General features: G+C 41.3%; 1 protein-coding gene across 1 annotated transcript in view; it reads left to right on the top strand.

Annotated features, from left to right (window-relative positions):
* Positions 1–2,441: 2,441 nt before the first annotated feature.
* Positions 2,442–11,801, top strand: part of Nubpl (nucleotide binding protein like) — a 183,086-nt gene continuing 173,726 nt past the window's right edge. The window contains exons 1-3 of the mRNA XM_005343742.2: positions 2,442–2,572; positions 2,957–3,104; positions 5,123–5,157. Coding sequence (XP_005343799.1) covers positions 2,465–2,572; positions 2,957–3,104; positions 5,123–5,157 — 291 coding nt within the window. The 5' untranslated portion in view covers positions 2,442–2,464. The remainder of the gene's footprint in view (positions 2,573–2,956; positions 3,105–5,122; positions 5,158–11,801) is intronic.

Below are 11,801 nucleotides of genomic sequence, written 5' to 3'. Positions count from 1 at the left end.
AAATTCCTATGAGTCAGGTTAGCTGTTTCTGTGGGTTTTCTTGTGGATGTCCTTGATCCCTCTTGCTCCTATAATCTTTCATCCCTCTCTTTAGCAGGGTTTCCTGAATTCAGGCTAATATTTGCCTGTGGGCCTCTGCATCTGTTTCTATCAGTTATTGGATGAAGGCTCTCTGATGACAATTGGGCTAGACACCAATCAGTTACCAGAGATGGTCAATATAGGCTACATATCCACTATTGCTAGGGCATCTTTATAGATTTCTCTGGGTACATCCTTGTAGATTTGTTTGAGTCTCCCTTGTATCAGGCTTCTACCTGACCCTGAAATGCCCCACCCTTTCCCTTTGGTACTCTCCCCCTCTACCAACACCCCTAACTCAATCCCTCAAGTTCCCATCTTCACTCATCCTCAGTCCGCCCAAGAGATCTCTTCTGTTTCTCCTTTCCAGGGCGATCCATGCATTCCCTCTTGGGCTCTCCTTGTTACCTAGCTTCTCTGGTGGTACAATCTTTTGTGGATTGTAGTTATCCTTTACTTTGAAGCTAATATCCACTTAGGAGTAAGTACGTATCAGTAATTGTCTTTCTGGGTCTGGATTATCTCATTCAGGATGTTTTTTTTTCCTAGTTCCATTCATTTGCCTTCACATTTTCTGATGTCAATACTCCATTGTGTAAATGTACCACATTTTCTTTATCCATTCTTCAGTTGAGGGACATCTAGGTTATTTCCAAGTTCTGGATATTACGAATAATGCTGCTATGAACATAGTAGAGCAAGTGTCTTTGTCATATGATTGAGCATCCTTTGCATATATGCCCAAGAGTGGTAGTGCTGGGTCTTGAGGTAGATCGATTGGCAATTTTCTGGGAGATCTAGGTATTGGTTTTCAAAGTGACTGTACAAGTTTTCACTCTCACCAGAAATGGAGGAGAGTTCTCCTTGCTCCACATCCTCTTCAGCATAAGCTTTTATTTGTGTAATTTGAGTTTAGCCATTCTGACAGGTGTAAGATGGAATCTCAGGGTCATTTTGATTTGCATTTCCCTGATGGCTAAAGATGATGAGCATTTCTCTAAGTGTTTTTCTGTCATTTGAGATTCTTCTGTTGAGAATTCTCTGTTTAAGTCTGTACCCTGTTGTAGAATGTTCCTTTACACTGTGTGAAGATGTGTCACTATAACTGGTCTAATAAGGAGGTGAGTGGCCATTAGCTAGGCAGGAAGAGGTTATGCAGGATTTCTAGAAACAGAGAGCTCTGGGAGGAAGAAAGGGGAGTTGCTAGCAAGATGGAGAGGAAGGAGGATGGTTACCACAGACTGAATATAACAGACTCACACAAAAGAATATAGATTTAGAGATATGGACTAAGTTATAAGAGCTATTAGGAGAAGCCTAAGCTATAGGCTGAGCTTTCATAATTAATAAGTCTCTGTGTCATTTTTTGTGAGCTGGCAGCCAAAGAAAAATACACCAACAGTACCCCATTTTAAAACTGAAATTTTGTTTTTATGATGTCTAGTTTCTTGAATTCTTTATATATTTTGGAGATCAGCCTTCTATTGGATGTAGGATTGGTGAAGACCTTTTCCCATTTTGTGGGCTGTCATTTTGTCCTATTGATAGTATCTTTGACTTACAGAAGCATCTCAGTTTCATGAGGTCCCATTTACTAATTGTTGGTCTTGGTGTCTGTGTTACTGGTCTTATATTCTTCAGGAAGTAGTCTCCTGTGCCAATGCGTTCAAGGCTACTTCCCACTTTGTCTTCCATCAGGTGCACGGTAACTGAATTTATGTTGAGGTCTTTAATCCACTTGGAATAGCTTAGCGCAGAGTATTACTCTGTGTGTGTGTGTGTGTGTGTGTGTTATGTAAAAAATCTTAACAGTAGCCATGTTGAAGCGACCACACACACTGCTATGCGATGTAAAAATCTTTAGCTGTAGTGAGGTTATTTGACATATACAGTATTATACAGTATGGAAAACGTAATCTTCAAGTCCTGGCATTTCTTATTTCTGCCAAGATGGGGTAACTCATCTTAAACTTTCTACGTCTCAATTTTTAAATTAATCACAAGAGGAGGATTGGCGATGTAGCTCCTTGGTAGTGTGCTTGCCTAGTGTGAACGAGGCCCTCCCTGGGTTCATTCCCAGGATAAAACCCCCCCTTCCCCCCCGAGTTTCAAAACAAAAAATTTCTAAAGTCCCCTTGTCTACTCTGGAAGAATAAAATGAAATAATACATGTGAACAGGCTTCGGGAATAATCGGTCAAAGGCGCATAAACGTTTGTAGTTGGTGACAATCAGAATGAAAGCATACGAGGTTGGTTCCTGAGTCGAAGACGCACCAATCAGGCTCGTTTCCAGGCAGGAGAAGCCACGGGTTGCCACGTGACGTCATCACCCCGCGCCAGCGCGAAGTGCTTTCTCCCTGTCCCGGCGACAAGCTGCTCGCCATGGGGTCCTGTCAGCGTTTGTTGCTCTTTGGCGGGGCTTCACTCCGGGGTGGTTGCGGGGCCGCTGTCCCGCCCCTGGGGCGCCGAGCCTTGGGTTGCGGGCATCAGGTGTGTGCCGAGCGCGCCAGGGGCTGGTACGAGCCTGAAGGCTGACGCCTGCGAGCTCCCGCTAGCGGGTCCCCGAACGCTCCTGAGCATGGATGTATGGCGTGCACATTGCCCTCCTATCTTGGGTTTTTCAGTGAATAGTGAATACGCGGAGGTTTTTTTTTAACATCCTCACTTACTCTGGCAGACAAATTTTAGCTCCAACAATTTATGTTTGCAGTTAAGATTAGCAGTCAATAAATAGCACCTAAAGGATAAATTAGTGGCAATGAACAGAATTAGAAAAGAAAACTATGTTAAACTCAAGCTCTGGATCATCTTCAGTTTTACAGAGTAGTAATGCAGTAATAAGGATGATTGATTTAAATCTTTTTTTTTTTTAAGTTATTAGGCGCTGAGAGTGAGGCCTTGAAACAAAGAAGAACACAAATCATGTCCCGAGGACTTCCTAAGCAGAAGCCCATAGAAGGTGTTAGACAAGTTATTGTGGTGGCCTCTGGAAAGGGTGGAGTTGGAAAGTCTACCACAGCAGGTACTGTAAGACCTTCAGTCCCCTCTTAAGAAGTTGTGCCAACTGCCAAACACACTGTCAACGATCACTTCTCAAGCATAATATTTGTGATGTTTCTGATTTGTGGTTCCCTGTATTAGGATTTGATAATGGTGGGAGCTGAACTAAACAGGTTACCAGATTGTCTGCTCAGTTGAGCAAAAAGTAGGTTGCCTGCAGGTTTTCTGGGCCCTTAACTGGGAGGTGGAGATATGCCAATTAAACGAATCACTTAGCCCAGTGTCTTTTCATGGAAGTGCTCAGTGATTAGTTGCTGCTACTTTTAAAACATCTTGTAAAATTTATATCAAGTTTATATTAAAACATCTTGTAATCGTGTACTGAATTATCTTTGTTCTTTTCCGGTCTATCAGTGTACATATAGTTGTATATTTGCAATGAGAATGTTTGTTATTGTGACTTTTTTATTTAATTGCATCACTTGTATCATTTATAAAGTCACCAGAAGCTAATAGTCTTTGGAAAGGCTTGACAAGGTTTAGCGTTGTTTTAGTTCTTTGTACATCACCTAGTGTTTTGGTGTGTGTGCGGGTGTTTATATGTGTGTATGTCCCTGTGTTCAGGGGTATGTGGGTGGAGGGCATAGGGTAATAGTGAGTTTCTTTATTGCTCTCCTCTTCTTCGGTGGCTGACTGGCCATGGAGCTCTTGGGATCTGCTGGTCTCCTCCCTTGTTCTTCCCAGGGCTGTGGTTTTGTCCTTCCCAGGGCTGTGGTTTTGTCCTTCCCAGGGCTGTGGTTCCTTTCAGGTCCTCTGGCTTGAGTGAAGAGTACTCTACCCAGCCACTTATCCTTCACAGCCTCTATTAATATAGTAGTGATGGAGAGGCTTCTTCACCCTTTTTGGTGATTGTAGATTTGTCACGAAGATGATATTTTAGCACCGAAGATTATGTTCCAAAATAGAATTAACACTCAATTTATTTCCAATCGGAATCCTTTAGTTCTAAAGAGATTGTAAGGAACAGTAATGTGAGAAACTCCTTGCAGCCCTGCCCATTAGAAGACATTTCTTTTCCTCAGCGCTATTGAGCTATACTGACTATCTGTTTTGAAGGTTCCAGTGACACAGCTCTGTGCTCTCACTCTCAGCAGCCTGAGGAGTTCCCCTAAAAAGATTGCTGCTTAAGTTAGATGATGTTTAGCCTATAATGTATTTCTAATTCAGAATTATCACGTACCATAGAAACGTGGATTTGTAAGTACCTTGCCCTAGATGAAATACTTCATATACATATTCTTTTAAGCCTCACAACGGTTGTAAAAGGAGGAGGTCCCTTTATGTTATAAAGGAGGGAGCTTACTGACATAAAATAGCAATCACGTTTATACAGTGATAAGAGCTGGGGGAGCCAGGTTCAGATTCAGGTCTGCTGGGCAGTTTATGCGTCCAGCTACTTTCCTTATAGAGTTGACAGCATCGTTCTGCAAGGAGATGGGATTCACACTGTGGGAAACGGGCAGTGTGAGGACCTATTCATCCATCAGCCTCATGGATCCAGGACTTCAGACCCTCTGCTCAGCTGTAACCTGGCTGCAGAGCTAGCTAACTGTGCTTTTGGGGATACTGCTTTCCTCCCCTTTGTCTGTAGAATCCCTGGCATAGGCATTTTGGCTACCACACTTTACCCCATACCATTTATTTCTCACTTCCTGCTGTGCCATGTCCCAGCTTCCTGTATACTTGTGAATGTGTGAGTTAGGCACTGAGGTACCGATAACAGCATTTATTTTAGAAATAATTAACACTATTTTAAGAAAAACTAAGTGAAATATTTGAACAAAATTATAAGAGGCTGTAAGTGAACTATTTAAAATGTTCAGTATGGGACGGGCATCTATTGGTAGTTGCAAAATTATTATTATTTTTGTCCTTTTGTCTTTTTTATTCTATCCTCATCCTTGTTCTTCTACAAGTGAGGGAAATGTTGATTTCCATAAAAGGAAAGTTACTAAACTGAGTTCTCTCTGTTTCTTTCAGTGAACCTTGCTCTTGCTCTGGCAGCGAACGACTCGGTAGGTATTCATCATGGAAATATTAATGCATTGCAGTATCTTTAAGGTGGCGATGAAGTGTGTGTAGTCTAGGTTTGGTCAGCTGCACATTTTAAGGGACTAACACTGCTGCCATTAGTACTGCTTCATTTATTAACAGTGGTGTTGCAGTTTAAATGTTGGCCATGTATCCATGATGATACACGCCGAGGCCATTTTTTAAAATAAAAATTTACTGTACAGTTCATATATATGGTAGGAATATTCTGAGTTCAACTCTTTTTTTTTTTTGAGGCTAGGTCCACAGTATAAATCCCAGGCATGTCTAGAACTTTAACTTTGTAGCTCAAGCTAGCTCAGAGTCTTTTTGCTTCACCTTCCAAGGTCCTAAGAGTACAGACATGTACTCCCATGCCTGCCTGGTTCAGACAGAAATAAGTTTCAACTTATTTAACTCAATAAAAAAGTTAAAAGATACTCTAAAAGCAGTGTTAGTCTTTTGGAGCAGAATTTGAATAGATTATGTGTATAATGTAAGACTGAAGGGTTGTCAGTTCTCCCTTTTATTCCTAGGATTGACTGGAGAATAGTTCTGTATGTATTTATTCATCTTTTCATCTCAGCGTATACAAATTAAACCCACATGTGCCTGCATAGTTTTGTGATAGCCTTCATTCTTTTTTAAGATTTATATTTTATGTATATGCGTGTTTGCACGAATTCATGTCACCACGCATATGCAGAAGCCTGCAGAGGCCAGGTCCCTGGAAATGGAGTTGTGTGCAGTTGTGAGCTGCCATGTGGCTCTGGGAACAGAACTTAGGTCCTCTGCAGAAGCAGCACTTTCTCTTAGCCCCTGAACCACATTCTGTGACTGCTGCTTTCATGGTTGAACACTTTTCTTTTGAGTGACTCTTTAGGTTGGCTTCCCTTTTTCCCACTTACTCCAATTAAAGGACAATGGGATTTATTTTTCCCTGGAGCTGTGGGGTTGAGTGATCTAGGCTGGTGCTCTACCACTGACCTCCCTAGCCCACTACAATGGCATTAGGATTTTTTTTTTTATAAAAAATTTTTAAAAATTAATTTCGATCATATTCTTTCACTTCCCCCAGCTCCTCCCAGAGCCTCCTCCATAAGTAATGGAGAGTAACCAGTAGCCTTGACAGTAGCCTGTGATGTTTGTAGGTATGTGTGTTATTTGTGCCTGTGGGACATCTTTGGCTAACTACTCAACAAGACGTTACTCATTCCTGGAACTGTAGGTGGCATAAGATACCTAGCTGGGGTACTGCCTTCCCCATTATATGGTAGCTCTATTTAAATTCCTTTTATATATGTATATATTTTATTTTATTTTATTTTTTTTTTTGGTTTTTTCGAGACAGGGTTTCTCTGTGGCTTTGGAGCCTGTCCTGGCACTAGCTCTGTAGACCAGGCTGGTCTCGAACTCACAGAGATCCGCCTGCCTCTGCCTCCCAAGTGCTGGGATTAAAGGCGTGCGCCACCATCGCCCGGCTATATGTATATATTTTAGAAAGCTTCCATAGTGGTAGGTTTCCATATGATTTTTTAAAATGTTTAAGTTGGTGCCCCTTTTCCAATTATTACAGAGTATAATGGGATTTTTTTTTTTCTGGGACTGGGGATTGAACCCAGGGCCTTGTGCATTCTCGTCCTGGGGCTCTACCACTGAGCCACTTCCCAAGGCTGTTCAATGGCATCCTTTTTTCCTTTTAATTTTAAAGTTGTGTTTACTGTTACCGTGTGTGTGCATATGTGTGTGTGTATGTGTGTGCAGGCACATGAATACCATGGGACTTGCGTCCCTTCCACCTCGTGTTTGAGGTAGGGCCTCCTTTGCGTGTGTGCTATGCTGCTGCATGCTTCAAGCTACCTGGCTTGCAACTCTGGGGGATTTTCTTGTTTCTGTCTTCCATCTTGCAGTGGGAGTTCTGGGGTTACAGACACACACCACCATTTTTGTGTTTTATGTGGGTTCTGGGATCCAACTCAGGCTGTGAGGCATGTGTGGCAAGTAATTTTACTGGCTGAACCATTTTTCTGACCCTACAATGGCGGTCTTATATTGTATTCTTACATACGAAGTGAGCTATCTACATGTTCTCCAGGAAGCATGGTTCGTTGTTTACTGTAGCTATAGTTTATAGGAATATACTTTTTAAATGCTCTGATTTATGTTAAGTATTATCTGTTTTCTAGGTATGAAAAGTAAAAGTGAAAATGAATACTGAACATAATATGCAATCCTGCAAGCCATTATTTAATAATATATACCTATTTCATAATCTTTTAATTTCTTATATATATATAAAATATATGTTTCATATGGTTTCTTATTTCCAACTTACTATTTTAAAATATCCTAGAATATTTTATATTTATATTTTAAATACATATATAAGTATATGAATATATAAAGTATAAATTTACATACAATAGAGGTACAGATATTCATGTGTGTAGCTGTGGCTGTACTTCTCACTTTCTCTCATGCAGCACATGTAGAAAATGGCATCTGTTATAAGTGTCCTGCTGAGATAGGGATCCAGAATTTGCTAGAATGCAGAGATAGGCATGTTCATGTCTCAAGATTTCAGCCCTGGCTTCTGAAAATGTGAGTTATTACCCATTCACTCTGTTTGCTTGTGTGATCTTCATTCACGGTAGAACCAGACATCCTAACTGGACTAGTAGGAAGAAAATACCACACTGTTTCTTTAAAGTTGTGCTCCTGCCTCAAGGAAATTCTACTGTCCAGTCAAATGAAAAACCCATTTCTTTACAGCTCTCTTCCTTTGTACTTTCTTGAATCTCATCTTATCTTTTCCTTCCTCCCTTCCTTCCTTCTTTCTCTTTCCCTTTCCTTTTCTTTTCTTTCCTTCCTCCCTCTTCCTCTCTTCCTTTTTCCCTCCCCCTCTCCCTCTGTCCCCACCTTTCCCCTCTCTCCTTCCCTTCTGCTTTTCCAGATGCATCCTTGAGTTCCTTTTTTTTTTTTTTTTTTTTTTTTTTGGTTTTTCGAGACAAGGTTTCTCTGTGGCTTTGGAGCCTGTCCTGGAACTAGCTCTGTAGACCAGGCTGGTCTCGAACTCACAGAGATCCGCCTGCCTCTGCCTCCCGAGTGCTGGGATTAAAGGCGTGCGCCACCACCGCCCGGCTCATTCTTGAGTTCTTTTTTTTTTTAAATTTATTTATTTATTAAGGATTTCTGCCTCCTCCCCGCCACCGCCTCCCATTTCTCTCCCCCTCCCCCGATCAAGTCCCTCTCCCTCATCAGCTCGAAGAGCAATCAGGGTTCCTTGACCTGTGGGAAGTCCAAGGACAGCCCACCTCCATCCAGGTTTAGTAAGGTGAGCATCCAAACTGCCTAGGCTCCCCCAAAGCCAGTATGTGCAGTAGGATCAAAAACCCATTGCCATTGTTCTTGAGTTCTCAGTAGTCCTCATTGTCCGCTATGTTCAGCAAGTCCAGTTTTATCCCGTGCTTTTTCAGACCCAGGCCAGCTGAGTTCTTAATGGCTAAAAATGCTTCCTCCTTACTTCATGAAGCTTACCTTCAATGGCAAAAGAGAATTGGTGGCTTAATTAAAGTTCTTGATATCAGAAGGATACTTGAGATTTTCTGGTAGATTCAGCTTAATCCTAGAGAATAAGAGGGCATGAGTCAGATGTCATATGGGGAGGACCCGAAAGGAGCTAGAGGCGGTGTGTCCTTCTGCCCACACCGTAGCTGTCACTCGGTGATGCCCACTGGTGGTCCTCAGGAAAGAAGCGGCAGACGAGTGCAATCAGGAAGTCAACTCTCCCGGTTCTTTAATTTCTCAAGGTATCTTTATTCTTTCTTTGTATTTGATAATTTAGCGAAGATGTAGAATTTAAGGCTCAAAATTACTTTTGAACTTTGAAAGCGGTATTCTATTTTCTTCTGACGTTCTAATGAAAACGCCCGGTGCTTTCCTGAGTCACATGACTCTGTAATAGCATGTGTTGTTTCCCCTCAGAGCTTTTAAGGCTTTCTTTATGGCTTTTACAGTTTAAAGTTGTCACAAATATTTGTCAGGTTGTTGGCTTTAAAAGGTGGTGCATGCTTGGAAATTGGCCTTGAGTGTTTTCCGTTCAGAGAGACTTCTCTTTGTTGATGTTTGTCCTCATTGTGGAGACCCATTCGAGAGCTGCTGACCCCGGACATGTTCATTTTCTCTGCTCTGGCTTTTTATCATCGTGTTTCCCAAGAGTCCTTAGACTCTTTTCACTCTCTTCTATTCAGTTATAGTTATTTAGCCCTAATAAAAGTTTTAAGTTTGGAAATTGCTTTCTCCAATTTTCTAGACTGTTCCTTACTTTCAACTTACTGTTTCTCAAAAAAAGGAGGAGGTCGTTTGTAGCATTTTCTTGACTCTGAGTCTGGTTAGAATTAATTAAGGAAAATGTGGCTTCTTTCCTTTTTTTTTTCTCTTTTTGGTCTCTGTTTATTTAGAATAGCAGGATAGTTGTTTCCATAGTGCCATTGTACCAGCAGAATCAGTACCCCTGGGAAATGTTCGAGCACGCAAAAGTTCAGCCTTACTTTAGACCTTCAGAAATCCTAGATGCAGCAGAGGGTCATGTGATCTGTCTTAACCTCCCTCTAGTTGCAGCAGAGGGCCATGTGATCTGTCTTAACCTCCCTCTAGATGCAGCAGAGGGCCATGTGATCTGTCTTAACCTCCCTCTAGAAGGTTTAATGCCAAAGTCTGAGGCCATGGATCTAGAGATCTAGAGTTTTCTTTAAAAACATCTTATCTGCTAATGGTCCCTTTCTGCAGGGTAAGGACAGCTTGGTCTTAAATGACGTACCCCCATATCATTTTAGTGGAGTTTGGAAGAAAAGAAAAGTCAGCATGCATGTCTAGGTAGCCATATCGACGTAAGAGCCGCCAGTGAGCTTATTATCTATCTATCTATCTATCTATCTATCTATCTATCTATCTATCTATCTATCTATCTATCTATCTATGTATCTACCTACCTACCTACCTACCTATCCACCTACCTATCTTCCAATGGGAGATAGATCTTACCATGTAGTACAGGCTGACCTAGAACTTATTTTGTAGCCCAGGCTGGCCTTTGAACTCACAATTTCCCTGCCAGACTTTTTTAAGTGCTGATATTATAGATTTGTACTACCATCTTATACTAGTGATATACTTAAACAGTGTGTGTGTGTGTGTGATTTGTGCACATATGTGTTCGTATGTCATTGGAAATCATACCCTGGCCCTCCCTCTCTAACATTTGCCTAATAATACTACTGACCAGGCAGATTGAGGATCATATTTCTTGATTTTTCTAAACTACTTTTATTGTGACTTTTATTCTTTTATAGTATAATTTTTAAAGTCTTTAAAAATATTTATTATTTTTATGTGAATGGGTGTTTTGCCAGCATTTATGTCTCTGTATCACATGCATGTGGTTAGTGCCCATGGAGGCCATAAGAGGGTGTAGGATCCCCTGGGACTGGACATACCAATTGTGAGGTCTCATGTGGGTGCTGGGAATTGAACCCAGGTCCTCCGGAAGAGCAGCCGGGTGCTCTTAACTGCATAGCCATTTCTCCAGCGCCTACAGTATAATTTTAATGCACACTGGGAAAGACTGCTGAGTCTGAGAGAAGGAAACATAAAAACCATCAGAAGCTGTTAAGTGCCGTGAGCTTTCTAAGACAGTTCATTTTATTTCAGCAAATCTACAAAGTACCTGGAACATTGACTGCCAGTCTCTGGGAACATAAAGAAAACTAAACCCACACTGTAGAAGCTTGTAGCCTGCCAAGACTATGTTGATAGAAGTATATTGTACATACTAATATCTACGCAACATTTATATGTTTATCTACCTCTGTGTATCTATACGTATGTATCTATCTTAGCTATCTATTTTTTTTTGTGGTGGTAGAAATTGAACCCAGGTCTATTGTGTGCTAGCCAGTGCTCTGCCACTGAGCTATGTATGTTCCCAGCTCTAACTATGCTTTTTTGATGGCTTATAGTTGACATTGTTTTTATAATAGTTTCTTTTGTGAATGAGAAAGTGATAATTAAGACCTTTAATAAGATTTTATTTTGTAAAACAAAGATTCTATCTTGTTTTTTGTAATAATAGAAACATGTGTGATCTTAAAATTTTATACCAGCAAAGATGAAAGGAAGACAAATATCTTCAATGATGAATTAGATCCAAGGGAAAATAACTAGGAAATCTACTCACAATGAGTAGCTTTTATTTCAGACAAAAGCAGCTTCCCCTGGTGGAGTATTTCCCTGAATGCAGTTGTGTTTGATTCTCGTGGAAAGAGGTACTGAAGACCACGCTGTGTTGCTCAGTTTTGCAGCCTTCATTGATCGCACCCTTTCCAGCCACATTTTCTCAGCCAGCACGTAGCCTTGTCTCTATTTTTCCACCATGTATCTGTTTCCACTGTCCTCACTTTAATGACAGCTCATGCTGCTTCTTTGGCGCCTGCATCCATTTACACCTCAGTTACTGAGTGCCTGCTCCGTCTCGGATTCTGTGTCTGGACGCTGTAGTTACTGAGTGCCTGCTCTGCCTCGCCTTCTGTGTCTGGACACTGTAGTTACTGAGTGCCTGCTCTGCTTCGCA

The sequence above is a fragment of the Microtus ochrogaster genome, chromosome 1 (assembly GCF_000317375.1).
Source record: "Microtus ochrogaster isolate Prairie Vole_2 chromosome 1, MicOch1.0, whole genome shotgun sequence".
Classification (NCBI taxonomy): domain Eukaryota; kingdom Metazoa; phylum Chordata; class Mammalia; order Rodentia; family Cricetidae; genus Microtus; species Microtus ochrogaster.
Note: the sequence above shows the minus strand (reverse complement) of the source record. Positions and strands in the feature narration are given on the sequence as shown.